Source organism: Thunnus thynnus, chromosome 10 (assembly GCF_963924715.1).
Source record: "Thunnus thynnus chromosome 10, fThuThy2.1, whole genome shotgun sequence".
Classification (NCBI taxonomy): domain Eukaryota; kingdom Metazoa; phylum Chordata; class Actinopteri; order Scombriformes; family Scombridae; genus Thunnus; species Thunnus thynnus.
Window position 1 is genome coordinate 29297376 of NC_089526.1, and position 27835 is coordinate 29325210.

The 27835-nt window shown below is 38.4% G+C and overlaps 3 protein-coding genes across 6 annotated transcripts in view; 1 reads left to right on the plus strand and 2 right to left on the minus strand.

The window, feature by feature from the left end:
- Positions 1-2364: 2364 nt before the first annotated feature.
- Positions 2365-6680, minus strand: LOC137191932 (zinc finger protein 706-like). The gene is made up of 3 exons (XM_067602431.1): positions 6549-6680; positions 5423-5571; positions 2365-3981 (listed from the first exon to the last, which is right to left on the minus strand). Exons 2-3 carry the CDS (start codon positions 5555-5557, stop codon positions 3886-3888), a joined length of 231 nt encoding a protein of 76 aa, XP_067458532.1. The 5' UTR covers positions 5558-5571; positions 6549-6680; the 3' UTR covers positions 2365-3885.
- A 698-nt stretch (positions 6681-7378) lies between these two features.
- LOC137191930 (grainyhead-like protein 2 homolog) lies at positions 7379-21554 on the plus strand. 2 transcript variants are annotated; one of them, XM_067602426.1, is made up of 15 exons: positions 7379-7732; positions 8477-8663; positions 8769-9176; positions 9585-9640; positions 10631-10787; positions 11062-11173; positions 12650-12744; positions 17110-17268; positions 17403-17460; positions 18581-18720; positions 18815-18852; positions 19707-19798; positions 19887-19972; positions 20148-20212; positions 20324-21554. In XM_067602426.1, exons 1-15 carry the CDS (start codon positions 7719-7721, stop codon positions 20442-20444), a joined length of 1788 nt encoding a protein of 595 aa, XP_067458527.1. In that variant the 5' UTR covers positions 7379-7718; the 3' UTR covers positions 20445-21554. The 2 variants fall into 2 exon arrangements, with proteins under 2 accessions (XP_067458527.1, XP_067458526.1); XM_067602425.1 differs by having other exon boundaries at positions 7386-7732; positions 10631-10889.
- A 1970-nt stretch (positions 21555-23524) lies between these two features.
- The window catches only part of LOC137191931 (neurocalcin-delta A), a 75275-nt gene continuing 70964 nt past the window's right edge, over positions 23525-27835 (minus strand). For all 3 annotated transcript variants that reach the window (XM_067602430.1, XM_067602427.1, XM_067602429.1), the window contains one exon: positions 23525-26788. The gene's annotated coding sequence lies outside the window, so the exon portion shown is untranslated. The remainder of the gene's footprint in view (positions 26789-27835) is intronic.

Here is a 27835-nt window from a genome sequence, read left to right on the forward strand (position 1 = left end):
GGACACAGAAAGATCTGGGTGTGAACCAAGTAGGGAGGCTCTAATGAAAGACGCTTTTGAGTTGCCTTATGGGAAATGTAGGATCTAGTGTTTTTGGAGCTTTACCCACACTAGGTACTACATTTTAGGATGTCTCAGCCTTTGCTGCTTCAATTCTGACTGTTCTTTTTAAAAAATCGTTCTTTTGTGCATCTCCCAACTTAATGAAAATGCAATATTTAATAGTTGAAGGATAAACTCCTTGAGATGCACCAACTGGTTTTCATGGGCTTACACAGACACAAAACATGGATATTGGCAGAGAGGAGAAAAAAAATCCATATTAGACAATGTCAAAACATACATTTGTCTCTTTAGTAACTTTGTCCTTGGTCTTGATTATGAATTCCTTTTTAAAATCTGATGGCGAATGTGCTACAGAAGGAATTATAATATCTCCACATTGTTATTTTACAATGTGTTTGTAGTAGTAGTAGAGCTTTGTGTATTCAGGATTTCTACTTGGAAGTACTGTGTGTAAAATAATTTTGGATACAGTTAGATTGAGGCATTTGATATATTTTATCACGCACACTTTGTAGAGTCACCACACTGCCACTTGTCAGGCTATCAGAGGGTTTACATGGAATTTATAATAGTTTTGTCTTTTACACAATGAGAGAAAAATCCAGCACTGATGTTTGAAGTAATAAAAGTCTTACCCTTGAAAGAACAAATAGCACAATACATATGCAGTAAGTTTTGTTGGTGTGATAATTTACCCATTAAGACCACACAAAACAATAAAAATGACTATTTAAAAAATTCTATAAATGTATCATTTAGTTGACTAACAAAGATAGCCCCCCACTAGAATGTTAAACATACTGAGTCAACATGTCACATACAGTATGTATATGAGTATTTCTGTATGCACTTGTAGATGTGTGCATGTGTATGTCTATGTATATTATTTTTTTTACATTTTTTTTCTTTCCCTTTTTTCTAATATTTTTTGTTCATCTAAGTTATGGTGACTTCTGTATAAATGAGGAAAACCAAGAAAATATAATCCACACGCACAAAAAAATAAGGCCTTGTTACATAACATCGTCTTTTGCAAGCCTTCATCTTGTTCCAGGTGTTACATGGCTGGAGTAGGGGGTGTGAGCAAGTGGTATTTGTCTTCAGGGTGAAAGAAACTATTGTACAGGCCTGTTCACAAAACCTGTTGTCCTAGTGGCACAACAGGCTGACCCCACTGTTTACAATACCAAGAGTCACAAGATGAGCTGTAGGCTTCTTTATCAGTCAAAAGTGTGAAGGCATCCTGAAAGAGCATGAAGCAAAGGCAGGCTTGTAGCATATGGGCTTCTCTGTGTATTAACACCACTTTGGCAGGGTTTGTACATAATCATGTTTGTGCACTATGTAGCAAATCTAATCCATCTATTCACATAGATGGATAAACAAAAAACTAAACAAAAGCTAATTCTGCATTTGAAAAAAAAAAGTGGTTTGGTTTGACCCAAATCTGATAGGAAGTAATCCCTAAGTGAATGGAAATCCCTTTTAATTTCTACATATTTGGGGTTACATGCAGGATAATAGAACTCAGAAAATACTTCTACTTGTAAACGTGAGTAAATTGCCATCTGTGCAGTATTAAGTATGCTTACATCTACTGGTAATGTAGACTGTTCTCTATCCACAGATGAGCATGTCAATTTACTCACCTCTCACTACAGGTCTGGGACTAGAAGAGACTTGCAACAGGAAAATGAACCACTATTGGAGGGACTGCCTCTAATATTTCATAGATTATCCACTTTGATGACTTTTTATAGTATTACAAGTCTCTGGACAAACAGAAGCCACCAGCAGGATGAATCAACAACTAACATGAATAGTGATTCATTATTATCTTCATGCTACATTTCTAGCTTGTAAATATAGATTGGGTTTTATTATCAACTGAGTGAATAAGCAACTGTTAGAGAGGTCTTGGACTCTCACCAAGGTGTAAACTGACAAGCTAATAAAACTCAGATTATTAGTTATATTAAACTTGTGGGGTCTAGAGCTTTAACTGAAGTGCTGGTGAGGACATTTATAGCATGGTTTAGAAATGGTTCACATGAGAGTGTTTACTGTAATATGGTAGTGACTATAATAGTTTGACAATAACTACAGCATATATAAAACTAAATACACCAGGTCAGGTCTGAATATGACTCCACATTACACTAATAATCCATATAGCAGGTGATAACACAAACACTCACATACACACACACAAAGGACAAGAAATATCCAGGCGGAAACTTCTACAAGTTCAAGTCCTGTTCAAGAATATAGTTTAAAAAAAACAAACCTTAGTGCTGGTTAATCTAAAAGTAACACCTTTATTAAAAGGCTATACATTACATTACGTGGACAAAGGTATGAACATTACAAAAGTAAAAACATGGCTGGTTGTCAGTCCAGACTTTAGCACAGTGATACAATGTCAGTGGTTAATGACCTGTAGGTCCAAATGTATTGAAAATAGTTTCTTTCGATAAATTAAATCTCTGTTAGCATGCTATGAAAAGAAGCTAATATAAAAATAAGAACCAAAGCTACCTTACAGTGTAATGTAGATCAGACCTTTTAATGCAGGTAAGAATCAAAATACTTTTGCACCATCATGACGGGGTAACAGTAAAGAGTGTGAGACTGCAACTGGGATCTTTTTCACGTATGCCATCCAATGACAATTTTCTGGACAGTTACACAGCTGACAATACAAATAGTGATGAACAAAATCATTAGCAAATACTACACTGGTGCACACAATTATGTCACTTAATTCATTACAACAAACTGGGGGGTAGGAGTAGATCGTTAGTGTGAACACACAGTGCAAACTTTTATCTTCATCCTAATTCACTGAACAGACCACTCCTGACAGGATCAAAGACAAGATGAGTGTTTTAAACAGTCATCACATTGCTCGAAGTTCATGAAATTGTGTCAGGAAAGGGTTTACTATGAGCAGACTTGTAGTGCCCTCTCTGGTCAACTTTTATACCTCTACTGTACATGAGAGAGTAATGGGAAAATGTAACGCACAGTTTCAGTACCCGTGTAGCACGATGTGTTTAATATATTCTTTATATCAACAAAAATTACAGACTTAACAATTTAGAAATTATCTAGATGACGAAAACTAAAAATCAGTGCAGAATGGAGCTAAATTGAAATTAATTCAAAAGAACACATTATTAGTGGTTCTGAATTAGTGTCTTTCCAAGCTCATTAGGAATTAATAAGTCAGTGTGAATAAACTATATTTATGACTCCAACCCTGGTGGATCACAACTTTGCTTCAGTCAAAAATCCATAGTGGTTTTAACAGTACACTGGATTTGGATAAGGATGACTTACAATCATCATTTCAGTATTGCAACTTTGTTCAGCTGAGGCAGTGCCAATTCATATTTTCTTCTACACTGGAAACTTGTCCTGACACAGTGGGAGCCCTGAGATGGTGTAATGGCAGTACAGCCTGTGGACAAGCTGGTCTGGTCAGCATTACATTTTGAAATGATCAGATAAGAAAATATTGCAAGCAATCAGGGATTGAACAGATACATTTTTGGCACATGCCAAGAAAAGGTAGCTGGCAGCTGTGTGTCTACCTTCAGTACTGACCCAGGATCAAATTGTAGCAAGTGAGGAAGCTTTGCACAAATTCAATCTGGAAGAAACACCATGAGCAGGCAGGCAAGTACCATCCCTGCTTTACTACATTAAGCAGCATGAGGAATAATTGCAGTTGTACCTCTTATCTGAAATATTACAAAATGTAGAAACCTGTCCTGAATCAGTCCCAACTGTCTTACTGAAAGAGAGGTGAATCGGTTACGCCTCCACACCAACCAACTCCGGGGGCATCGGAGACTTTGGATGTTTGCTTTCAAAGTGTTGCTTAAAGGTCTTCGGGTCGGGCATTTGTGTCTGATAAAATGTAAAGGAAAGAAAAAGAGAGAACATTAACAAAATGATATACATTTACAAGGCAGTATATGAAATGCATATTAATAAAAATGTTATCACTATACTTGGTATCCAGATCATGGATCAGATCATGGCAATTTATATTCTCATAAAATTGTATCAGTTTGCTCTGGTTCAGAAGACATGGCTCTGTCCACTGTGTTGGAAAATGAACTGATGAAACTATCAGCAGACAGCAACCTGAGGCTTCAGCTCACACAAGTGCACCTTGTTTCATTCTAGATACTGGCTGCCAGTCAATATCCCTATCAAAATGGGCAATCAAATTTCTGTTGCTTTTGACTGCCACCTATTGATGTGAGTCAGGGCTTTCCATTGTGACTGTCACAAAATCAAAGGCAAGGAACAAACTGAAAGCAACTTTGAATGCTAATCTGCATGTCAGCCTCTCACCAATCCCCGCACGACTTGATCTCATTATTTCCCAGAGCAAGCCCAAGTGTCTCACTGAGGATAAGCAGAGTATTTATTTACAGCTGACAGTAGCATAACACATATTTACAGCCCAGTTTATTTGTCATGTTATGTTTTTTTTCCATTTATTTGGGAAGGTGGTCCTCTGAAAATTTCTAACAATCACAAGTGGGCCTTAAGTTACAAAAGGTTGAGAAACCCTGCTTTAAACCACTTTCAGAGTATCTAAAAGAACATATATGGACCTTAAGATTTGGTTAGAGTTCCCTAAAGATGAAACAGGGAGAGACGGTGGATCAGCCAAGGTCTACCTGTCTATCATGCACATTGGCTTTTAAACAACTAATGAGACTTTAATAAATCTTAAAATAAATAACTTAACTATATTCATGTGAAAAAAGGAGCTACAATAGTACTGAGTTCTGTTAGCTTGGTGGGAATATGCCAGCTATAAACACATAACAGTTAGGAACACCTGTAACAACCCAATGCAACAGCCTGAGATGAATCCTACCACTATGAAGCTTCTAATGTTCAGTTTTAGTAAGAGAGAGGCTGATTTCACTTGATGCAGTCCAATGCAATATCACCACTGACTACAGCTTAATCGGCTAAACTGGGCACCAAATGAACTGATAACTTTGTGAAGCTATTGACAATAGCTGGTTCACTAGTATATTGTACAGCCAGTAACTACCCGATGTAGGGCTACAATGAAATGTAAAGAGTGATGATCTGGTATAGGCATTGCCTTAATTATACTTACATGACAGCCTCTTTGATATATACTTTCACAAAGCAATTGAAGCAATTTAATAATCCTCAGTAGTGGAAGGCAAGCAGCTTCTTTGCCTGTCCCTCCATCTACTGAGTTCATCTTTCCATCCTAACTTCATGGTTAAATAATAATGAGCTCATAAAAGAATTATTTAGCCCTGTTTCTTTCTGTATTTGCTTGAGCACATACCCGACACACAGAGCATGTGTATACTAAAGCAGCCTTAGCTGCTGCCTTCTGGTCATGGCCTTTGGTCTTCTTGATATCTGCCTGCTTTTTGGCATTCTTCTGCTGGGACTGGAACTTCTGGTGCCCACGGGCCATATCTGATGCTAGACCTAAAAAAAACATATATATACATACATATATATATATATACACACACAAGAGTTTGATCAGCACAAGACCATAAAGTAGCATCCATGAACTGAAAAAGACCTAGCTGCAAACAATGTCTTCTGAGAAGGAAAGGAAAAATGGAAAGCACCAAGGGACTGAAAGGCACACTAACTGGGAATGCAAAGCAGTCACACCAGCTGATAAAGCAACCGTATCATGTACAATGAAGAGACAACTGTCTTATAAGATCAATAGGCTTCAATATTTGCAAGACAGCAGTGGCTGCGAAAATTAAAACCTTTAGAACTAGGTTAATTGCCACTTTTTGGGTCACAGGGATAAAGCAATTAACTTGGAAATTTCCCCAAAGAAATTCAGACTACAATCATTCAAAGTTATAACAGAGAGAATAGATTTGGGTCAGTGCTATGGTTATATGAACTTTGTTTATGAGTGATAGTGACGAGGGAAGGACTAGTGTTCTGTCAATACAACTGTTGACGATCAAGAATACCACACTTATCACAACAGTGTGTGTTAGAGGGTAGTAACCGTTTACATATAGAATCTCATCCACCCATGAGCACTGTGGGAGACGTGAAGTCAGTGTCCGCCATGCATCGCTATCACTCGGCTTTAACAACGTTAGCAGCGGTAGCGCTAGCCAACTTTAGCTGACCACCGAGAGTTTAGGTTAAGAGCGACAGTTTCAAGCGGTTGTTGTGGAAGACAGAGTCGTCTTAGCAACAAAAACTCACACATTTTAATACATTTATGACAGAAGTATAACTTCACATCAAATTTAATGCTCAACTAATTCAGGGAGACAAGCCATCTGTTAGCCGGTTGCTATCGCTACCGTTAGGTTAGCTAACGATGGCTAGGAATAGCATGGAGGATAACACACACAAAACAGGAACTCTGATAGAGATATTATGAGTAAGAAGTCAGGATGCAGATTTGGTAAATGTCTTACCAGTGACAAATTACTGTATTAGTTACTGCAGATAAACAACAAAATAAGATTCAAGAAACGCTCCTCCGGACCTTCCGCCGCTTCAAGTGGGTTGCCCTTACTGCACTACTGCGCATGCCCGTAAAGTGTGCTGCCTTCAAGTGCTGTCAGTAAGTGGACAAGGATTCATAAATACGCCTTGAGTTTTGCAATGATATAGACAATGGTGGGAAAGTTTCTGAGAGCACCTCAAGGTAGCATCACTTCCATCCTCTCAGCTTCAAGGCTATTTAAGAAAAAAATAATAATTAAAAACTCAAATAAAAACGTACCAAAGTTTGTGAACAGAAAGCAGTCCCTTACCCATAAAGAATATATTTCTCTATTGGATTGACCACATTTGTGAAGTCCATTCATGAATAACTTTCTTTCTACACGGTGCGAGATTGAATGCCTGCCACAAGGTGTCACGGTACAGACAACAATAAGGCCAAGGTTACTCAGAACAGCTATTACGTTCCTCATTTTACATATTACTATGTTCATGATTAAGAAAAGATATGGTCCCTGGCATAGTCGTAAATACAAACTATACCTATATTTATACAGTATAAGCTTATATAAGGGGAAGGGAGGGGGTTCCTATCAGTAAATGTCACTTTATTTTTTTATGTACAGCTTCTAATATAATATTGTAAGTAGTATTAATAGTTAATGTGGAGGAAATCATACCAGTGTCAGGAGAGACCGTAGATAAAACAAATTTGCTTAATTTCAGGTCAGCCCCCACCCTTTCCCACTCCTCCTGATTCACCAATGGGAAAACGATTGTACCACCTGTGAAGAAACATCTAACCAATCAGCAGCGCAACTTTCGTTTCCTTGTTTACCCTACTTCTTCAGGTGCTGCACTACCCATCCCTAAACTTACCAACTTCTCCAAAAAGGATACAAACCTGACTATTGCAAGACATGTAGCTCTGTGTACCGTCAGTAGCAGGCTCACATTTAACTGACGCCAAGGACATTGGAATATATTTTAGTATGCAAGGTTACAGATGATTTCATTGGCTGTTTTGACAGATATGTTAAATAGAGTCAGCCTTTTGCGGGCCTAGTTTTCTCAGTCTCCCTCTCAAAGTTACCTGCACTAACTAGAAAGTCCAGTTTCTCAAGAGTCCTGGAGGCAGCATGGACCTGGACAGGTAAGAGAAGATTATCAGTTTTATGGGTTATAACTTCTGTTCATGCCATTAAAATGTTTTTACAAGAACTTGAAATATTTAAGATGTCTTTTGTTTCTTTGTTCTTCGCACATAAGCAACAGAACGTTTCTCAATTGAACAAGAAATTATTTCAATGGTTTATTCCTGTTATCTGTATGATACTCATGTAAAGAGTAGTATTCACAACATCACAGACATTGCAGAAATGCCAAAATGTCTGTTATCGGAAAATCATTGTTATTTTTTTATTTGGGGAATTTTATTGTAATTTCTGGAGATATAATTAAATGTTACAATGTTTATATTTACTCATAATTATTGCTAAATATTTATTTACTTTGAATATTAAAAACTAGATAATGTTTGACATGAAATATTTGAGATCTTATAGACTGTTTCTTTTAAGCAGCCTCCCTGAATGACCTCAAAAACGACATATTTTAAAAAATGACTCTTAATTTTGATCTTGAATCACCTGCTTGATATTTTCAGAACTGAAATAGTGGTTCTGTTATTTAAAATGTGATAAAGAAGCAGTTGTTTGTCAAAATTGAACTTAGATAAACACATGTCACATGGAGCGGCAGATCCATTGAAGTTTGGTGAGAAACAGCCTGGGGCAGACTTGGTGGCTTGGCAGACACGGCTCCCATTAATGACAGATTGACTTTGTGGTAACAGCATGGCTTAGTGTCTTCTGCCATCGCCCTGTTGTCTCCTCAGTAAACGGCTGGTGGTGGTGGTACCAAACGAAGTGTCTGTGCCCTCCCGCAAAGTGTTCAGCAGTGAGGATGAAGCATGGAGGAGTTACCTGGAGAACCCACTGACTGCTGCCACTAAGGCCATGATGAGCATCAATGGAGATGAGGACAGTGCAGCAGCTCTGGGGCTGCTGTATGACTACTACAAGGTGTGGAACGCCTGACGTGACAGCCAAAATAATAAGACAATTGTCACATAATATGTTAAAGTTTATTGTGGATCTTATTTTTGGTGTTTGCTTCAACCTTGTCAGGTTCCCAAAGAGAAGAGATGTGTCTCCAGTGGTGTTAAACCCACAGACCCCTCTGCTCTTGGGCCTGATAACTGCGGGAGCTTGGAGATGCTAGATCACCATCTTCAGGCCCTCAGATCTATGCCTGTCAACCTCTCCCTAAACAACTCATCCGCTACAGAACATCAGGGCTCCAAGTACAGAGGAGAGAGTAAACGTGGAGGCGGGGCGGCTCTTGCTCTGGTTAAGACAGAGGGCCAGACGTCCATGCCGTTTCCCTGTTCTGGAAGTTCCTATCGAGAAGAGCCCAGAGAGCAGATAAGGATGGTTTATGAACAGAGCTGCTATGATTTGTCCCTTGCTGGGTATTTGAAAGATGAACAGAGAAGCTCTCCAGACAGCATGTATGAGGATGCTGTGGAAGAAGAGGTGAGACCGGTTTTCCAAGAGGGGTGATGTGGGGCTGCCTTTATGTCTTTCTTTAGTCAACCCTTATTTATTCAGGGAAGTTTCACTGAGAGGAAGACTCTCTTTTGAAGGAGCACCCTGATCACATTCACACAGTTACACACATTCATAGTCCCAGTATAACCACAGTCTGATCTGCTGGCTACTGAGCAGCAGTTGGGGGTTAATGGCCTTTCTCAAGGGAGGGGCAAGCACTGCCTTTTCACTTTCACCACCCAGTTTCATCCCGCCGGTCCAGTGATTGAACCTACGACCTTCTGGTCACTAGCTTGCTTCTCTAACCTGTAGGCCACCACTGCCCTTGTAAGAGTTTTTTCACCATTGGTAGTAGTTTCTTGCATTTGAAACACACATGATCTTCTTTTACAGATGTATCACAGAAGTCCTTCCTCAGGAGTTGATGAATTGCACTACAGCCCACCAGAGTAAGTTAAAATTCAAAGAAAAGCAAACTCAAGACTCTGCAAATAAAAAAGTCACACTGGTTTTATGTTACATACTGTACTTCCTGCCTACACAATGTTCTCATGAAGTGTTTATTAGGTCTTAAAGGATATTGCTGGCAATATTATATATTTGTGTTATTGTCAACAAATCCCATGAAAAGACCAAAAAAACAAGACTGCATCTCTCAATATAATCAAACTACCCTGGCCTTCCTGTGGCACTCAGTCCCAAGCCCGTTGATTTCCACTGAAGATGTCATCTTTAAAAACAGCTTATAAATATTAGTATATACTACTAGTATATAAATATATACTAGTTTATTTTTTAAAAAGCCATTCATTAAACAAGAAGAATTACTGCATATGTTAGGGACTATATCCTGCCGCGGATTAATACACATCTGGTGCTCTAGTGAGTATTTACAGCAACAGGACAGTGTTTGTGGGACTGAGTCAAAATAAACTACAGTTTCTAAATTCATCATAATGAAGGAACATGTCATCCAGTGTATCAGTGTGTCTCACTGATGTGTGTTTAATAGTTTTTGGGCAACAATGGAACTCTATGGCACAGGGAAATAAGATACTATATATCAGGCTTTGGATACACATACTAGTGTTTTTTGTAGTTTCACGGGATTTGTTGACAATAAGAAAAGTATAGAATATCACCAGACTTATAGCTGTGCTGTTGCACATCGGAGTACTTTGAATCAACAAAAAAATGTGTTTATTCAGAGCCATAAGAGTATCATCAGAACCTTGCTACGCCCTTCCTTCCACCTGGCAGTCAGAAAACAATTTCAGTTGTTTTCCTTTTCATCAAAATGTCAACATTTGTGCTAATTTTACTCATATATACAAATACATATATATTTTTAAAAAAATGGTTTATTCTTTGTATCAGAGGTGATACTGTACTCTAAGGAAGGTTGCCAGACGTTCCCACACATGCTCATGTTCTTACAGTGACACTTTCCAGTACTGTCTGGACGCCAGCATGTCGCTGCGGCCACAGAAAGGAGAAGGACCCATGGCTTACTTGAACCGGGGCCAATTCTATGCCTTGACATTGTCAGAGATCGGCTTTAGATCATCCCGACGTCAGCCCCAAGGCAAAGTGCGGGTGAGTGGGCCAACGCCGTCTCACGGGCCTGATGGGAGCACATCCACAAGTGAGCAGTGCACCATGGAAGGCTCTGAGCTGCAGCAGGACAGTATTGTACAGGTGAGGGAGGGGAGATAGTAAATGGAGAGGCAGTGTAGAGGTTGAGAGTTTTAATCTCATTGTTAGGTAGTGTGAAATTGTGTGCTTCAGAACAAATTTGATACATATTTTTGATTATTAAACTTTTCTACTGTTTTGGCCTGATGCTACCATATTTCTGTTTCAACTGCAGAGTGTTATCATGGTTGTCTTTGGGGAAGATAAGTGCAGAGATGAGCAGCTGAAGAACTGGAAATATTGGCACTCCCACCAGCACACTGCCAAACAGAGAGTCCTGGACATTGGTAAGATGATTATTGTTATCCTCCTCACTGACGGGCCTGCCGGCTGCATCCAGTGATTGATGAGGTTTGTAAGCAGGACAGATGGGGAATAGGCCCAGATACAAAAATGGCAAACTCACTTCAGTATCAAATATCACACTCAGATGTAGATATTATGATGCCTGAGCTCCACAAAACAATGCAGGTAAAGAGAAAGTAAGCAGGTGGTAAACCTGTAGGAACCTCCAGGAGAATCCCGTCGCATACCCTGAGGCGAAACCCCGTACAATTTGAATAACTGTCAATCTTCGATTCGCACAGGAGCACTGAGAAGAGACAGCCAGTGGGTCTGCATTTGCATAGACGTTAACAGGAGAAGTAGGTGGGGGCCTGGACTGAGGCCATATCCTGTATGATCAGCAGGAGACAGGCCTCAACCTGTGGTTGAAAATGCAATGGAATGAACTAGAGATGTCAGACACTGTGCTGGTTGTGTCGGTGGCAAGTTCATGCCAATACTATGGTGAAATCTATAACCAAATGTACGAGTCTAAACTACTTCAGTATGTGAGCAGATGAGTGTTTTAAGCAGTATCCAGGAACCTGTGAGAATCTTGACTGATTTAGATCTTCATTTGTTGGCAAATGTTTCTTGTTAGGGGAAAAAAAACCCGCCTGATTGTGATACAGATACTGAATTTAAGATAAATTTAAAAATGTAAACAGACAAATTTGAGTTTATTTAAAGACAGATCAACATCATAGCAGCTCAACTGGGGTGGAATAAGTACATTTACTCAAGAACAGTTCTTCAGAACAATTTGAGGTGCTTCTACTCCACTACATTTTAGGGGAAAGTATTGTGAATTTTTACTACATTCATTTTAAAGCTATAGTTACTTTTCAGAGTAAGATTTCACATAAAACACATGAAAACCTAAAAAACATTGTTCAAGATGTTTCATCGCAGTAACTTGTTGAGACCCACAGAGGTAAAATTATCCAATATTTCGCAGAGAAGAACAGAAGAAGAAAAAAGTCCAAAATGTGAATGTAAATTTGTACAGCAGAACCTTTCCTGCCCCATTAAACATCTCACGACTCTTCAGAATCATCTTGGCCTGACTGCTTGGTTTGGAACCACTGGACCAAACTACCAAACTGTACATGCAGTAGTCAAAACTAGCAACAGCTCAACCAGCTATAACAGTAAAATACTACTTGCATGTTTATGCATCAGTATTAACAATCTCTTTATTTAATGTATAATGATATATTGGTCACATGCACATTTTTCCTGCAGAACGAGTACTGTTGATAATTTAAGTATATTTGGTTTATAATACCTCTGTACTTTTACTTAACTGAAGTTTTAATATTGTTGTATTGTATTATTGCTTGTGTCACAATATTACAAATGCCCTGAAATGTTAGAATCAGTTCTGACACCTCTAAAACTGACTTTAACAATTTGTCTGATCTTCTTTTCACATGCAGCTGACTACAAGGAGAGCTTCAGCACGATTGGAAACGTGGAGGAAATTGCCTACAACGCTGTCTCTTTCACATGGGACGTCAGTGAAGAAGCCAAGGTAAGAAAGCTAAAGAAAAAGAGGGAGATTGTGCTGTTGAAGTCAATGCAAGAGGTGATTGATCTAACAGAGGAATAATTACACTGAAATTACATTTCTTTACAGTTGACAATTTGGTTTTATTGAATTTAATTTGTCTTTTTAAGGATAATAAACTCCAAGACTCCCAAGTTTTTGTTTTAGGGATCTTTAACTGTCTAATTAGCTCACACTGCAGACGATGTTTCAGAATAGTTGCAGGAGCATATGCCAGGCCTCTCTGTCCACCCCCAACCTCTTTGTCCTCCGTGATAGTGGGAGCGTCCCTTGCTTTGTGTTGGGTCATTATTCGGGGTCGCAGACACGCGGGGCAAAAGACCCTGAAAGGAGCTGCTCGTCTTTCACCTTTTGTAAAGGTGGTCAGTTGGATAAAGACTAATGGCAAACGGCATGTAAACACTCACACACCCTCACACACACACAGCATCAGCCCACCCTCAGGCTGTTTTGTGCTCGGGAGATTGTGGCTGTGGCTCCCATTCAGCTCGAGTTTAATGAGAACACCACAAACAGGCTGATTGAAAGAGCGGTAATTACAGCTTAGTTGGTTTGTGGATAAATATTTATTGTTTGGCACACACCTTCACTCTGCTGTAATTGTTTTAAGTGCGTTCAGCTGTTGTGATGATATTGCATCAAGCTCAGTTTATACTTCTTCTATGTACTTGTTCTACACCTTACCGCCGAAATGTACCAGCATGTACAGTTTTTTCATTAATTTATTTGAGTTTCACATAATGAAAAAATAAGTAGGCTCACCTGTACAGTCCTGTTATTACATGATATAATCTGTCTGGTAACATTTTTCAGGAAGGAACATATTTCCTGAAATCATTGATAAAAGAACATATGGTATAGGGCTGCCACTAATAATTATTTTCTCAATTAATTAATTAGTTCTTTAGTCCATAAAATGTCAGAAAATGGTGAAAAATGTCAATCGCTGTTTCCCAGAGCTCAATGTGACTAACGATATTCAGTTTACTGTCATAGAAGACTAAAGAAACCAGAAAATATTCACATTTGAGAAGCTAGAATCAGAGAATTTGAATTTTTTTTTTAATATAAAAAACGACTCAAAATGATGAATCAATTATCAAAATAGTTGGCAATTAATTTAATAGTTGGCAACTAATTGATTAACCGATTAATCGTTGCAGCTCTAATATGATATGATATTTATTATTTATGCTGACAATGTCAGATATGCATTCTTATTCTCATCAGTCTCATCAACAGGAATAGATTTTCTGTATTCACTAATAATTGTCTGTTTGGATATGAATAATATTCAGGCCCATGTGTGAATGTGCGTGAAGTCCTCAAGGCTGAAGCTGGGACAGACCCATCCTGACTTTTAGTCTTTAGTATAACACTGGATCCTACGTTTCCCATCATGCAAGTCGATGGCATTTTTTTCCTTCCTTGTAAACGTCCATATCTTTCAAAATGAGAGACATTCAGGGCCACAGAAGACATTACACACTGTTATACATTAGTTCTGAGAAGTACTTTTTCAGGATGAGTGAGCTGATTTTCATGTTTAATATCGGTGGTGTGCGCCTTTTAAAAGTGACTTTACTTTCATTCAAATCCTTGTATTTCTTTAAAGCTAAAGGGTCAAACAAACATTTGCATGCTTGTTAAATATGAGTATTGAGTTCTTCATAGTGAGTGGGGTGGTTTTGTGGAGAGTAAATGTGTGTCAGTGTTGTCGTGATCTCAATAAAAAAATGTTGATTGTCAGCCTTGCTACTGCACACTGACTATCGTATTTAGGAAATAAGGTGGGAGAATCTGAGAAAGCACCTTTGTTATTGTGAAGAAATGAGGAAGCTGTGGAAATGTGGAATGCTCTCTCTCTCTGTTGTGTCACCTAGAAATGTTCTCCAAACATAATTGGATGTCCAATCAGGCTCTGATGCTGACATACGAAACGGATATATCTGGAGCAAATTACTAGTTTGGGGGTTTTTTTTGTTTGTTTTTTTTTTTGGCATGGCTCTGCTGTTGCCAGGCAACAATCATCATCCTCCTCATTGTAATGGAGTGTGAAATGTAAGATGAGCTCCTTCCTGCAGCATGACTGTTTTTGTATTTGTTTGTTTGTGCCATGTTAAGCGGATGGCACTGAACAGCCACTTTACAGTGCCCTCATGAACTTTTTGCTCTTCAGGAAGGCAGGAAGGCATTTTGAATGCTCACACATGCGGGATGCGCAAGCACAACAAGCCTCCTACACACACACACACACACACACACACACACACACACACACACACACACACAGATATTAGCAGCAACGCGTACTCTGCTTCTGGAGAAATTTAAATGGCTTGGGTCTGTGGAGGTGTGAATTTGTGGAGGTGTGTAGGAGGCTTATTTGTGCTCCAGGCCTTTCCAGAAATCAGCCCTCACCTTTGCAGGTTCAGACACGATGCTGCTGCCGCTGCATAGTGGGAAAATTGCTTTTGAGCCGCTGTGAGGAATCTTTACCGTTATCCGTTTCTGCCGACCTGTTGCTCAAGCTGTCGGTCCTGTTAAACTGGAAAATCCATCAGGAGTTTATCTTGGTTTTGATTGTTTGGCTTTGAACAATTACTAATCATGGGAATCTGTTCCATCATGTGATGAAATGTGTAAAGGTACCACATGTACTGTTTTGAGTCTACATTTCATGGTTTAAAATGGGAGTAGGCTACAGGATTGTGCTAAGATTTTGTGAGTTTGTGAATTCAGTTTTTCTCTCACAAGCTTTTAAAAGATTCAGCAGCTCAGCAAGGCAGCAGGTATATTCTGCTACATGTTTATCTCCAGGAAAGAGATTTTGGACCAAAGCCAAACTTCTAAGAGCTGTGACATTGACATACAGGTCTGGAATAATAATAAACCACCTTTATTTCAGCATTGCAGGAAGGAAATCTCACTTTCCCCTAAATCACTGTCATTCACAAGTTTGTTCTCACGGATTGGAAGCCGATTTGTCAGCATATGAAACTGAGAGTTTTGTCTGGCCTGTGAACTGCTGCTGCTGCTGTGGTGACTCATGACCCTCATGACTGACCCTCTCACTCACTCACACACTCACTCATCACTGCACAGTTTATGAGTCAGGTCGAGATTCATTGGAGAACAAAGATCTGACTGGCTGTAAAACTAACTGATCTGATCACAGGAGAGTCATGGGTCCTCAAAGCTAAAATACAGACAGTGTTCCCTTTTTAATAGTTTTAGGTTTATAGTTATTGCCTTAGCTGTGCCTAATAGAGTGAATTAAAAGGACTAATTTCCTAGTTTGTGTGAGGGAAGAACCCTGCTTTACATCCCTGTGTGACTTGATAACTTGTCCTGACAAGATGAACACACTGATTCATCTTCTTACTAAATGTCTGAGATTATTTATTTAGTTATTTAAGTAGGTTGAACGATTACTCACGGACACGCTGATAAAGTTTCTCACCAGTCTGCTGGTTCCCAACCACTTTGGCCTGTGACACCTTAAAAACGAAGATTTACTTGTACTTTACTGTACTTTAATACTTTACATGTATTAAAAGTTTCTATGCAATCGGGCTTAGTGGTTAAAACACAGAGCGGTTTTGACCTCTCAGAGTCGTCATCAGGGCAGAAACAGTGAAAACAGATTAAACCTGCTTCTCTATGTGGACGATACACTAGAAATAAACAATGTTTTATCAAATAATAAAATAACCCACAGATGCAGACAACAACACTATCACAATAACATCAATATATTAATATCATAAAATGAAGAAATAATCACTCAGAATGATGCAGTCCCATCAATAAGTGTAATTAATAAAGTTGTTTTATAAAAAGGGTTTTTAATCAATTAATTAAAACCTGAAGGCATCAAATTCTACACACTAGATTTTTAGTTCTGATGGTGTATTTGTGTTCACTCACTCAGTCTTTCAAGTTTTCTTTTGGTGCATCCGATGTGAAAACATCTTTCTTCATTCTAAATGTTTTATTTGAATACTGTTACAGGCCTGAAGATATAATTTTTTCTTGTAAAAGGAAAAATATGAAAATATTAACATACAATCGTCTGGGAACAGACTTCTGTAGCAAGAGATTTTCTGCTTTTGGTTGATCATCTCTAGATCCCTTTGGGGTCTTGAACCTCAGGTTGGGAACCACTGATATAAACTCTGAGTGATCTGTGTAATTTAATTTCACTTTACAAACTTGCATATTTGATTAACAATTGTACGTATTCCTTTCTGAAATTAAAAAATCCTAAAAAATGGTCACAAAACACCCACATTTGACCCTGTCTTCTGTCTTATTTTTGTTTCTTAGGTCTTTATCTCCGTGAACTGTCTGAGCACAGACTTCTCCTCACAGAAAGGTGTGAAGGGGATGCCGCTGATAATCCAGATCGACACATACAGCTACAACAGCAGCAGCAGCAGGCCCATCCATAGGGCCTTCGCTCAGATCAAGGTCTTCTGCGACAAGGTGACAATGGCCTGCTGGTTCAGACAAATACCTTGTTTGATTTCCAGTTGGATGATTTTTTTCTGCTTCACTTTTTTCGATCAATGAGCATTTTCTAGTTTTCTATCCCATCAACCCCCCTGTGTGTTCTGCAGGGTGCTGAGAGGAAGCTTCGTGATGAGGAGAAGAAGCAGCTCAGGAAGAGGATGAAAGGTGAAGACATGAACTAATTTTAATCATGTGTACATAATTAATGTTGATACGTTTTAGTTTTATTGTTTTATTTGTTTCATACAAATAAAAACAAAAACATGAATGAAATATAAGAAGTATGTGTGTGGGTGTGGTAGAAATGTGTAATGGCTTATATGAAAACCACACCCTAAAGACATACAAAACGTAAAATCCACACAAAATCACCAAAACATTTTCAATATTAGTGTTCAAAAATTGCACTATAAAAGAAGTGTAGAATTATAGTTTAAAAAATGCAGAGAAACAGAAGTATCGCTTTATTAACAGTATAAACAAAGGAATCCATTAAATATACATTTTCATTCTAAAAGATAACTCCACGATATTTGATAGAAAACTGACAACATGATGTTTCATACAAAGGAAGATGAAGATTCTTAGCTTGTCTGGTTGGATAATTATGAAATTGTGAATTATTAACAAAAATATTCTATTCATAATCATCTAAAACTGAGATGCTTTTGGTACAACAGCTTTGGAAAAAGTTGCTAATCTAATAAACTGTTTTTGCAGCAGCAATATTTGTACAGATAAATTGGGAAAGTACTTGTCCATACAATATTACAGTATGTTAAATATGGATAAATTAGACTATAATGTTAAGAAACATGTATTGTGTACAAAACCTCTTATTTTTCCCAGAATCCCAAGAGATTTAGTGACCTTATTGCAGACAAAACCAACCTGTTCTCTCCAAGAGTCTATCATCAATCAGAATACCTAAAAAAAACATGTTGATGCAACTTTATTTCTTCATTATCAATATGAAATTTAATATGCTCACTGTCATATTTCCTATTTCCTGCAAATAACATGAAATTAGAATTGCCATTTAATCACTTATTATTATAATTTATTTGTTTGACACCATATGAAGTAATACATATACAGTACAATACAGTTGATTTTAAAAACCAGCTGAAACAAGGTTACAAAGCATGTTTCAGTACATAGAGGACATAAAACATCAGCACAAGACTGAGGAGCCAGGCAAAATGTAATCAAACCTTCAAATCAAATCTGCACTTGGAGCGGTTGCCTGGCAACAGATGCTGAATTCACACTCTCTCTGGATTAGGGAAAAATGGCAGCTCAGGGCTGACCTCTCCCATTAAGAGGGATGACAGCAAGCTGTTCAAGACCATGACAGACCTGGACTCCCAGCCTGTCCTCTTCATTCCTGATGTGCACTTTGGAAACCTGCAGAGAGCGGGCCAGGTGAGGGACACACACACACACAAAAGACACTTGCTGAGTTGATGACCGTGGTGGGACCCAGTCTTGACTCATGTTGTCTGTACTCCATTCGCAGGTGTTCGCTTTCAACACGGAGGAGGTCGACAGGGAAGGGTGAGTGTCACGCTGCTGTTTTCACACCACTGGTTTGCTTCAAACTCTTGTGTGTTGCAGCTCACTGCACCACGTGCACCTGTGTCACAAGTCCTCTGAGTGGTTTATTTTTGATGGTCCCTCCGTGCTGAAATACTACTCTGTGTATGTCATGGTTAAATAGATTGGATTCCACTCCTTTTATATCACATCTAAGAGAACCGAAGAAGAATAAACACAAAGCTGTAGTACTCCCTTTAAAGCAGTGGGTCCCCAGAAACATTTCAGGGTCATCAGACACTTCTACACTCTAAAAATCTGAAAAAAACCAAGAGGGAGAATCATTCTGTGGTTGTTCATGTCCACACAAAGGCCAAAACCTCTGATTAGTGGTGGAAAATAACTTAATAATGTATTTTAATATTCTAACCGTTGTTTAAATTGTCTGCTCTTGTTTTAAATGTGTTATGCACTTTGGGCTGCATTAGTGTGAGAACAATGCTCTATAGATCAATACATTATTATTATTATTATAATAAAAAACATATGATACACTTATATAATATGATGCATTATTATTACTAGTGCTCTACCTTAAGTATCTAAAATTTGCTCCACATTGATAAACTACAACAGTATAATCCTCTTGCATGTATTTGTTAGTGATAAAACAAACAATATAATATACTATAATAATACAACACTTTAAAAGAAGCCAGAGTACTTTTACTTTTGATATTTTAAGTACATTTTGCTGATAATACTTCTCTACTTTTACTTAAGGATCTGAATACTTCTTCCACCACTGCCTGTGATAAAAGCTCACATGTAGACATTGAATTATAAGTGGTGGCGTGTGTCTGTGTGTTCATCAGGAGTGTTCTGATGAAGAGGGTGTCATGTGTTGCTGATGAAGATATCTGTCCACCTCAGCCCAAGAAGCCCAAAGTGGACCAGGAAAGGAAAGGTTCGTAAATGTCACTTTTCTCTCGTCAGTCCTGAATAAACATTTGCAGTTACTGTAGATCTGTACTCATTTCTTGTCTTGTCATCAGTTCTGCTGTATGTGAGGAAGGAGTGCGATGAAGTGTTTGATGCCTTGATGCTGCGTTCCCCAACCCTCAGTGCCTTAACGGAGGCGGTGAGTATCAGCAAAGTGCAGTTTTAGCTGCTGCAGGGTGAAATAACAGGACATCCGTTGTGCTAAACAGGACTAGTTCATCCTAGAACTGTGAGACAATCCTTTATAAATAATGACAGTCCTCAGGGTGCTTCAGCTGGTTTAACTTGCTTCTAACTTCTTCACTGTTTAACAGATCTCAGAGAAATATGCAGTGCCTGTTGACAAGATGGTCAAAGTTTACCAAAAAAGCAAAAAAGGGTGAGTAAAGAGCCAAACTCCAAATAATAAAAAAACCCCATCCAGATTAATTTAAGGAAATGAAACGATAGAACTCTTTCTTATCTGTCTCCATGTATTGTCTCTCTTCAGGGTCCTGGTGAACATGGATGACAACATCATCCAGCACTACTCCAACGAGGACACCTTCATCCTGGCTATCGACAGCTCAGCGGACTCCCTGCGTGTCACCCTGTCAGAGACAGCCACATAGCTGTCATCATATTGTCAGTCAGAGGGGATCGCTGCTGGGTGGAACTAGCCATGCTAATGTTGTTAGCAGTATTAGATGACAAAAAATATGTCACTTGAAGGCCACATAAGAGTCTTGGTAGGGTTTGTTGCTCTACATGGATCATTGGCTTAACTCCATCCAGCAAACGCCTCACTTGCTGCAGCACTTGTTTACTAGACAACCTGCTGGAGGAGGAACGCAGGCTTAACTTTGAAAACTTATGAAAGTGCCCAGATTTGTGGCTGGATGGGAAACATGTTTGATCTCTCCTGGCTAACTGCCTATGCAAGTCTTCACTTCTTGATTCTTGGTGCACCAGAAGAAAGGTCTTTACCCAGTCCACCACAAGGTATCCAGCCAGCTTGCTGTGGTTTCACAGGAAGAAGACACTACGGTATCTAGTAGTCTTATTGGATTAGCAGAGACTGCTGTTTGCTTCCTCTGCCATCCTCCCTGTTACCTCTTCTTGTGGCGGAAGTTTTTAAATGACTTGATCAGATGTTTGAAAGGCTCTCGCTACAAAGAAAATCTTTTGCTGACACTAAAAATCCCAAGGTAATGGTTTATTGTTTTGTTGTGCACTATTATTTTTAGACGTGTCGTGATTCTGAGTCAAAGCAAATATTTAACATACAAGATTCTTCATTAATTCTCAATATTTTTTTTATTGTCGGTCATATTTTTTTTTACTGTGTACTAAATGTTTCCAATCAGTGCCAGTGAAATTAACCCAAGTTAACCCAGGTTTTGATTACATGCTGGTGTCTCAGGATCTATAATTACATGAAGCACCATTATGGAACAAGACTGCAGGTCTCCAGGATGCTGTTAAACTGTTTTGCTTCCTCTGCTCATGTGTTTGTTGCTCTTCATCTCACTGAGGAGACTGTAATCATTAGTATTTATGACTTTAGGACTTCACTTCCATTTACACCATCCTCTTCTGAGGCTATTGAAAACCATCAAAGCTGAACAGTCTAATCGCTGGGTTTCAACTCACTGCTTGTGTTTACACCTGATCCTTCGTACACTCCATGCACCATGATGTACAGCCTTTTAAATGAGTCAATAAATATAGTTTTATATGCAGTCATTTGTCTCCTCTGATTTATTGTACTTCTGACACCAGTTGTTTGCAGTTTTAGAAGTAATCAAACATTATTATTTTACCCTATCTGGTTTTATGAGTTGTTAACAACAGCTTTATTGTTAATAGATAATGTATAAACCATTGCCAAGAACAACGTTTGGGCTGCCAGTTTGTGAAAAATCTAGTGTCTAGCCATCGATTCATATCTGGTGTTTGGCAATATTTAGTTATTAATGTTAGTACCCATTACTAAATGTGTAGTAAGATTTTAGTCCAAATCATCTGTATCATCTCATAGAGTTCAGTCAGTCAAAGTTATATTTTTACAATCTGGCAATGCAAAAGTTCTAATTAATACATTTTAACTGTTCTATAAAGCCAACGGTGTAAATTACACTGTTCAAGAGCCTGTTTTTTTCTTAGTTTCCATTTGATTTACTCTGTAAAATATCTGCGATGATAATGAGTTTTGACCTCTCAGGCTAAATACTGGATGCTACCATACTCTGCATGGTGGAACCTGAAGCAGGTACTCCTCAGTGCGGGCCCACCTCTGCATGTTTTTTGGGTTAAAGAACAAATGATGAAATCTATTACTTTTATTTACACATAATAGTCTCCTAAAATCTAGAATTGAACATCACATAAAGTAAGATTGGTTTCTGTTAATGAAAACTTTTTAATAATATTAATATGCCCTTGTATAATTTTTCAACTATTCTCTAATCTTTTCTTTTTTGTAAAATATTGGATAAGATCAGACCTGTTGAACAGTTATTCAAGTTCCTTTCTGTAATCCAGGATCAAAGTACTTTACACAGACTGCAGCTCAGTGAGACGGGTCACAGTGATCTTGTTTCAGCGAGCCAAACTGGCAAAAGGCTTCATTTGACATTACACCTCAGAAAAACGGCTCTGAAAATCCAAGAATGTCAGTGGGTGGTTTGGTCAGTAGGGACTTTGACAGTATGATGGATGTCATGAAACTTTGGGCAGACATAGTTCCCCTGCTGACTTTGATGATCTCCTGACTTTCCTCTAGCGCCACCATGAGGTTGAGATTTTGGATCAGAATGAATTATCTCAAAAACTATTAGATGGGCTGCCATGATATTTGGTGCAGACATTAATGTTCCCCACATGTCTTGTAGAGGTCATTATGTCTGTATTTATTTAGTCTTATGTTTTGGATTATAACCTGAAAAGCCAATGAGATTCCCTTCATCCTCAGCTGTTCTTTGTGTTTAGTGCTGATTAGCAAAATTTTGTTTGCTAACATGCTAAACTAATGACATGCTATCAGCATGCTATCATTGTCATGATGAGCATGTTAGCATGCAGATGTTAGCATTTAGCTCAAAGCGACACTGTGCAGAGTACAGCCTCACAGAGATGCTAACATGGCTGAAAACATAAATTGCAGTGTAAAGTAGTTTAAAGGCAGAGAAATTAGGCTTCACATATCCTCTTACTATATATACATTTAATTTTACAATAAAAAGTTTTTTAACATACATTTTTATTGGTGAGCATTTTAATATGGTGGACTTAATTTTAGCATTGCTAAAACTAGAACCCAACTGATACTGGATTTTTAAGGCCAATATAGATATCAGTTCTCTAAAGTTTAAAGAGATAATGATATATCGGTTGATATTCATTTTTAGGCATAAAAACTAAATATAAACAACATTTTGATTAGAATTGTCTAACTTTCTTTCTTTTCTTTTTTTTTTTTTAAAGAATTGTGTCAATAGTTTTTGTGCGGGACATCTTACTGTGCTCTCTGGTGCACAAACTGTAATGGTGATGCTGTTAAACTATCTTTTGCATTTCTTTACTGATATTTCTGGTACTTATTGGCTGACATACACCAATACAAGTGTATCTGCAAAAAGGCTACAGGATTTACCGGCCTGGGTTTAACTCAAACTACAATACAGTATAACACAATTTAGCAGACACCACATACATGCTTGCACACAATAAATTGTAAATTTAATTCTTGCCTTTTAAAGTTGACCGAAAAACAGAATCCTGTGTTCCAAAACTGCAGTCACTAAATACAGGATACCTTACAAAACCTACAAAATGCAACAATTACAAACATTTTGTTCAACAGATAACAATTGTACAGTATAAATTTATACAATACTGTTTTTGTTTTTATTTGGCACTTGACCACAAGATGCTATTTTGTGTTTAACAGAAATGTTACACCTGATGCAGCTTTTTTTTTGCTTTTGTTTTTTTTTTTTTTTTTAAAAAAAGGAAAAATCATAAAAATACAATAAAAGCAACACATTGTGACAGTATCATTGCAGTAGTTGTGATTCTTGGTTTTGTTTGTCTGCATCTTTTTTTTCTTTACAAAAAACAGCAGTTATTCAATAAAACATTCAAAGCTTTTCTAATTGGAAAACAATGCAATAACTGAAACGGCTTACTCAGCCCTGGGGAGGGCTCAGTTACATTCAGGGGAGGGGCACACTCGTCCTGTTGAGCCTCCTAAAAAAATCAAAAGGAGGGAGAGCTTTTTTGAGTTTTCTGTGTCAGCTGAGTGAAGCAGAGAAGGAGTGTTCGCGTTAGTGCTAGGATGTTGATACAGTATGTGACATTTTATGTAATTCTGTAAATTGCTTACATGTTATTTAATTGACAGCATACTCAGAATAGGGACTATTGCTTAAGTCCTCTCTGTGTATGTACACTGCTTGGTTCTGTCACATATACATTATAGCCGTGATTTCATTTATTGAGCTCAACTGAAACAGAAAAAAAAGCTCTCAGCTCTGACTACCCAGCATCCCCAACAAACAGTGAGTGTGTCTGCATGTGTATAGATTTTTCTGCACGGTGGTTGCCTCGGCTCCTGCTTGCTTTGCCTCCGTGACGTTGTTCTTGTTAACCATTAGATCTGTCAGCTTCAGCAGTCCATTCGCTGTCAATAACACTGACTACTGGTAGTACTAGCGATGACAATACTTACATACAGAAGCGAGCAGAGCTGGATGGGTGACTGGTCATTCAGCCACTGGTATCCACAAACATACGTAAACACACACATGCGCGTAAGTCACATGCATATGTGTTATTTAGTCTATACCCCCCTGTACTCGACTGTTCAACGACTGATTCAACATGCGGCACTTAAAAACATCTAAAAGTGAACATGAAGAAGTGTGTCTTTGTTCTTCACATAGTAAATGTCAAAAGAAGAGGAGACTGGTTTGCATGCTTGATATCCTGCAACAGCTTAAATTAACAAACAATTTCATTATTTCACAACATTTGTTCTGAAAGTTGAACTGAGCATTCTGGACTATCTGAATTTGTTTAACAAATTGAGGTGAACTTTAACATATCTACACTGTACTCATACTTAAAAGACTAGTTTTCTATGTTTCCTTAAGCTAGAGTGCAGTAATACACTGCCACTCAAAACTCTCTCAGATTCTTACTGATGAAAAACCACTGGAACAGATGATGAATAAAGGGATGCTTCATTACATCAGTGAGACTTCACAAAATCAAACTACTGGTTAGGGTGCATATGCATAGTAGCATAACATTACATTTTCTTGTTGCCCCAGTAGAGCTGCCGCAGTTACTGCATTACCGCCGTATCGCAATTACATCACGCCCACCGCAGAGTCAAGCTGATCACAGCTTCACTGCTCAGTGAGCAGCTCAAGTGATGGGACATTAGTTATTCTTTCAGGCTTGACATAAAGAATAATGTGATGAATGGAGTGCTATGACATAAAGATAGACATTTAGACTATAGAGGCTATAAAGAATAGATTACTAGACGAATAAATGCATTTGAAAGGTTTACCGTATTGGTCCGGATATAAGATGTTTTTTTTTCCCTGGAAATACGTCCGAATAAGTGGGGTTGTCTTCTACTCAGGGTCTAGACAATTATATGTTCGCAACATCTGATCTTCTTTTTGAATAGATAAGGTACCGGTCCTACACAGATGATTCATTATGGGTTGTTTGTAGCATTAATGTTGCTAGGCTAGCAAGGGTCCTGAAGTCTGTCTATAGTGAGTGTGTTACAGTGAGTCAGCCCTAAAAATGTTTTGTTAGCTCAGTTTAACCTGCAGGATTTTTTGAAGGCTCATGTAATGTGTTTTTCTGCCACGGAGGAAATAAATTCATGACGAGTCTTCCGACGTCTCTGCTGCAGAAAGGGAATATGTCAAGCTGCCAAATACCACTGTCACAGATGATAAGGAGCTGAAAAGGACAAACAAGCAGTCTGATAAATGCTAACTGACAGAGAAAATAACTTTTGACTACTTCCAAGAGCCTGGTAGGAGAATATGAGACTATGTAACTATACTATGATGTAAATTATATTCAAAAAGTATTTTTCCAAAAACAGGTGTTGGAAAAGAGGGGGTGGTTTTATAATCAGGGTCGCCTTATATTCGGACCAATACGGTATTTAGGAACCAATTATTTTATAATATCTGAGGTTTAAATTATTTTTTTATAGCTGTTACCGCAACACTTTGAATGGCTTCGCTAATTTGTGCGATAAGCAAAAAAAATCAATACCGCGGCAGCTCTATGCCCCAGCACAAATTATGAAACAAAGTCTATCGAGTTTGCAAAATATACAAACACACGTACACATTCTCATAGTAGAAAAGAGGAAACTAAAAGTGGTACTTGTTCTGAGTGAAGGACAAACTTCACCAGTCCTCTCTGCAGATTAAATAATCTCACCTACAGTATGTCCTTTTATTAAACACCATCATGTCTCTCTTTCTCTCTCTCTCTCTCGTTGTCTCATGCACACACTCTGTCTATGATACACATTAGAGTGATAGAGGCTCTGTGTCACCCCGGCTGAAGCCTTGAGAGAGAGCCAAGCAAAGACACTGATACAGAGACTCCAGTTTATAACTGTATATACAACCTACGGTAGACATTTCTTTACACTCTGACATGCTTATAGGAGGACTGAGGGATCCCGGTCAATTACACAATCGGTGGAGTTGGATAACCTGATGAAGGTTTGGGAAAGTCTTCAGGTTGAGTCTCTGCAGGGGTTTGGAAGGTTTAGATAAACTGGAGAATGTGGCTCCTGTGCCCATCTTTGAAGTCCTCAGTGCATATTGAAGGCCTGTCTTCTTCATCGTCATCAGCTTGTCATTCTTCATCATCAGTCTGCTCCATAGTGGAGAGTTAAGGGCGTCAAGAGTCACCCAAAGAAGCACTGCAAGGAGACAAGTGAAGGTGACCACATTAGCAGTGATAACAGGTGTTGATATGGTAATTAGACATCACATGCTGAATTTCAGGGTTTACAGGTATGATACAATATGACACATATTAGGGTCGGTTCTCTAAAGGCATCTAAAGACTAAAATGATCTTAACCCATAAATATCAGACCCAGAGGTTTAGCCTTAATATGCTTTTAGGAAACAGGATCCAGGTCAAGTGCTGCCAGGTAATTTAATGTGTTTTTGTGAAGGGATCTGTCTAAATTACATAAAGTACAACAACCATTTTAAAAGGTTGCATCAATCCGTGTTCTTTTCTTCAGGTAAATCTACTTTTGTTTATCCTTTAACATAGGACGTTCACATATTTGAATATTCATATGCTGAATACATACACTGTTAAATCAATTATATAATTGGTAAATTATTAAAGATGTATCAATTCCCTCTTCCCAGCTAGAGTTTGGCAATATAGATAAAATTGCTATAAATAGTAATATATTACATTTTCTGGAAAGTAAAAAAAAGACATGAATGTCTGTTTTTGGCTAATCCAATGACTTGAACACCATCACTGCAGCAGTGCCTGCACCAGCCTAATACTGTAGATGACACAGCTCAGATTCAAAGTCACAGTACACAGCTTACACAACTCATTTCTACATCATATGTGTGGACTTCAGAGAACTTAAATTTTACTTATTTTCAAGAGGTGCAAACAAAGACAGTATTTCTCAAATCCTACACACCAGGGCTTTAAAAATAAGAAGCTTCTTTGGAGCATGCAACACCTGCTTCAAAATAACAGGTCACCACCTACAAAGTCTCTCATATCAGTCCATGAAATACAGATAGTCCCCTCCCACATGCTGCACAGTGCACGCAGCCTCTGAATAGATTCCCTCCAGCAGGTGTCTTCACTGCCTGGGAGGCTGTTCGTAGGAGAAACACCTTTGTTCCTGTGGCTGTCCGCCTTCTGATCCTCACCTTTCCTCCTAATGGACCTTCATAGAACTGACTGTAACAACACCAGTACCC

Bases quoted from the DNA above. Each gene is read 5' to 3' on its own strand.
- LOC137191930 (XM_067602425.1), top strand. The intron at 19,973-20,147 runs GTGAGTATCAGC...ACTGTTTAACAG, and splicing joins TCAGTGCCTTAACGGAGGCG to ATCTCAGAGAAATATGCAGT. The intron at 20,213-20,323 runs GTGAGTAAAGAG...GTCTCTCTTCAG, and splicing joins TACCAAAAAAGCAAAAAAGG to GGTCCTGGTGAACATGGATG.
- LOC137191932 (XM_067602431.1), bottom strand. From the start codon at position 5,557: ATGGCCCGTGGGCACCAGAAGTTCCAGTCCCAGCAGAAGAATGCCAAA. The intron at 3,982-5,422 runs GTATGTGCTCAA...ACATTTTATCAG, and splicing joins ACACATGCTCTGTGTGTCGG to ACACAAATGCCCGACCCGAA.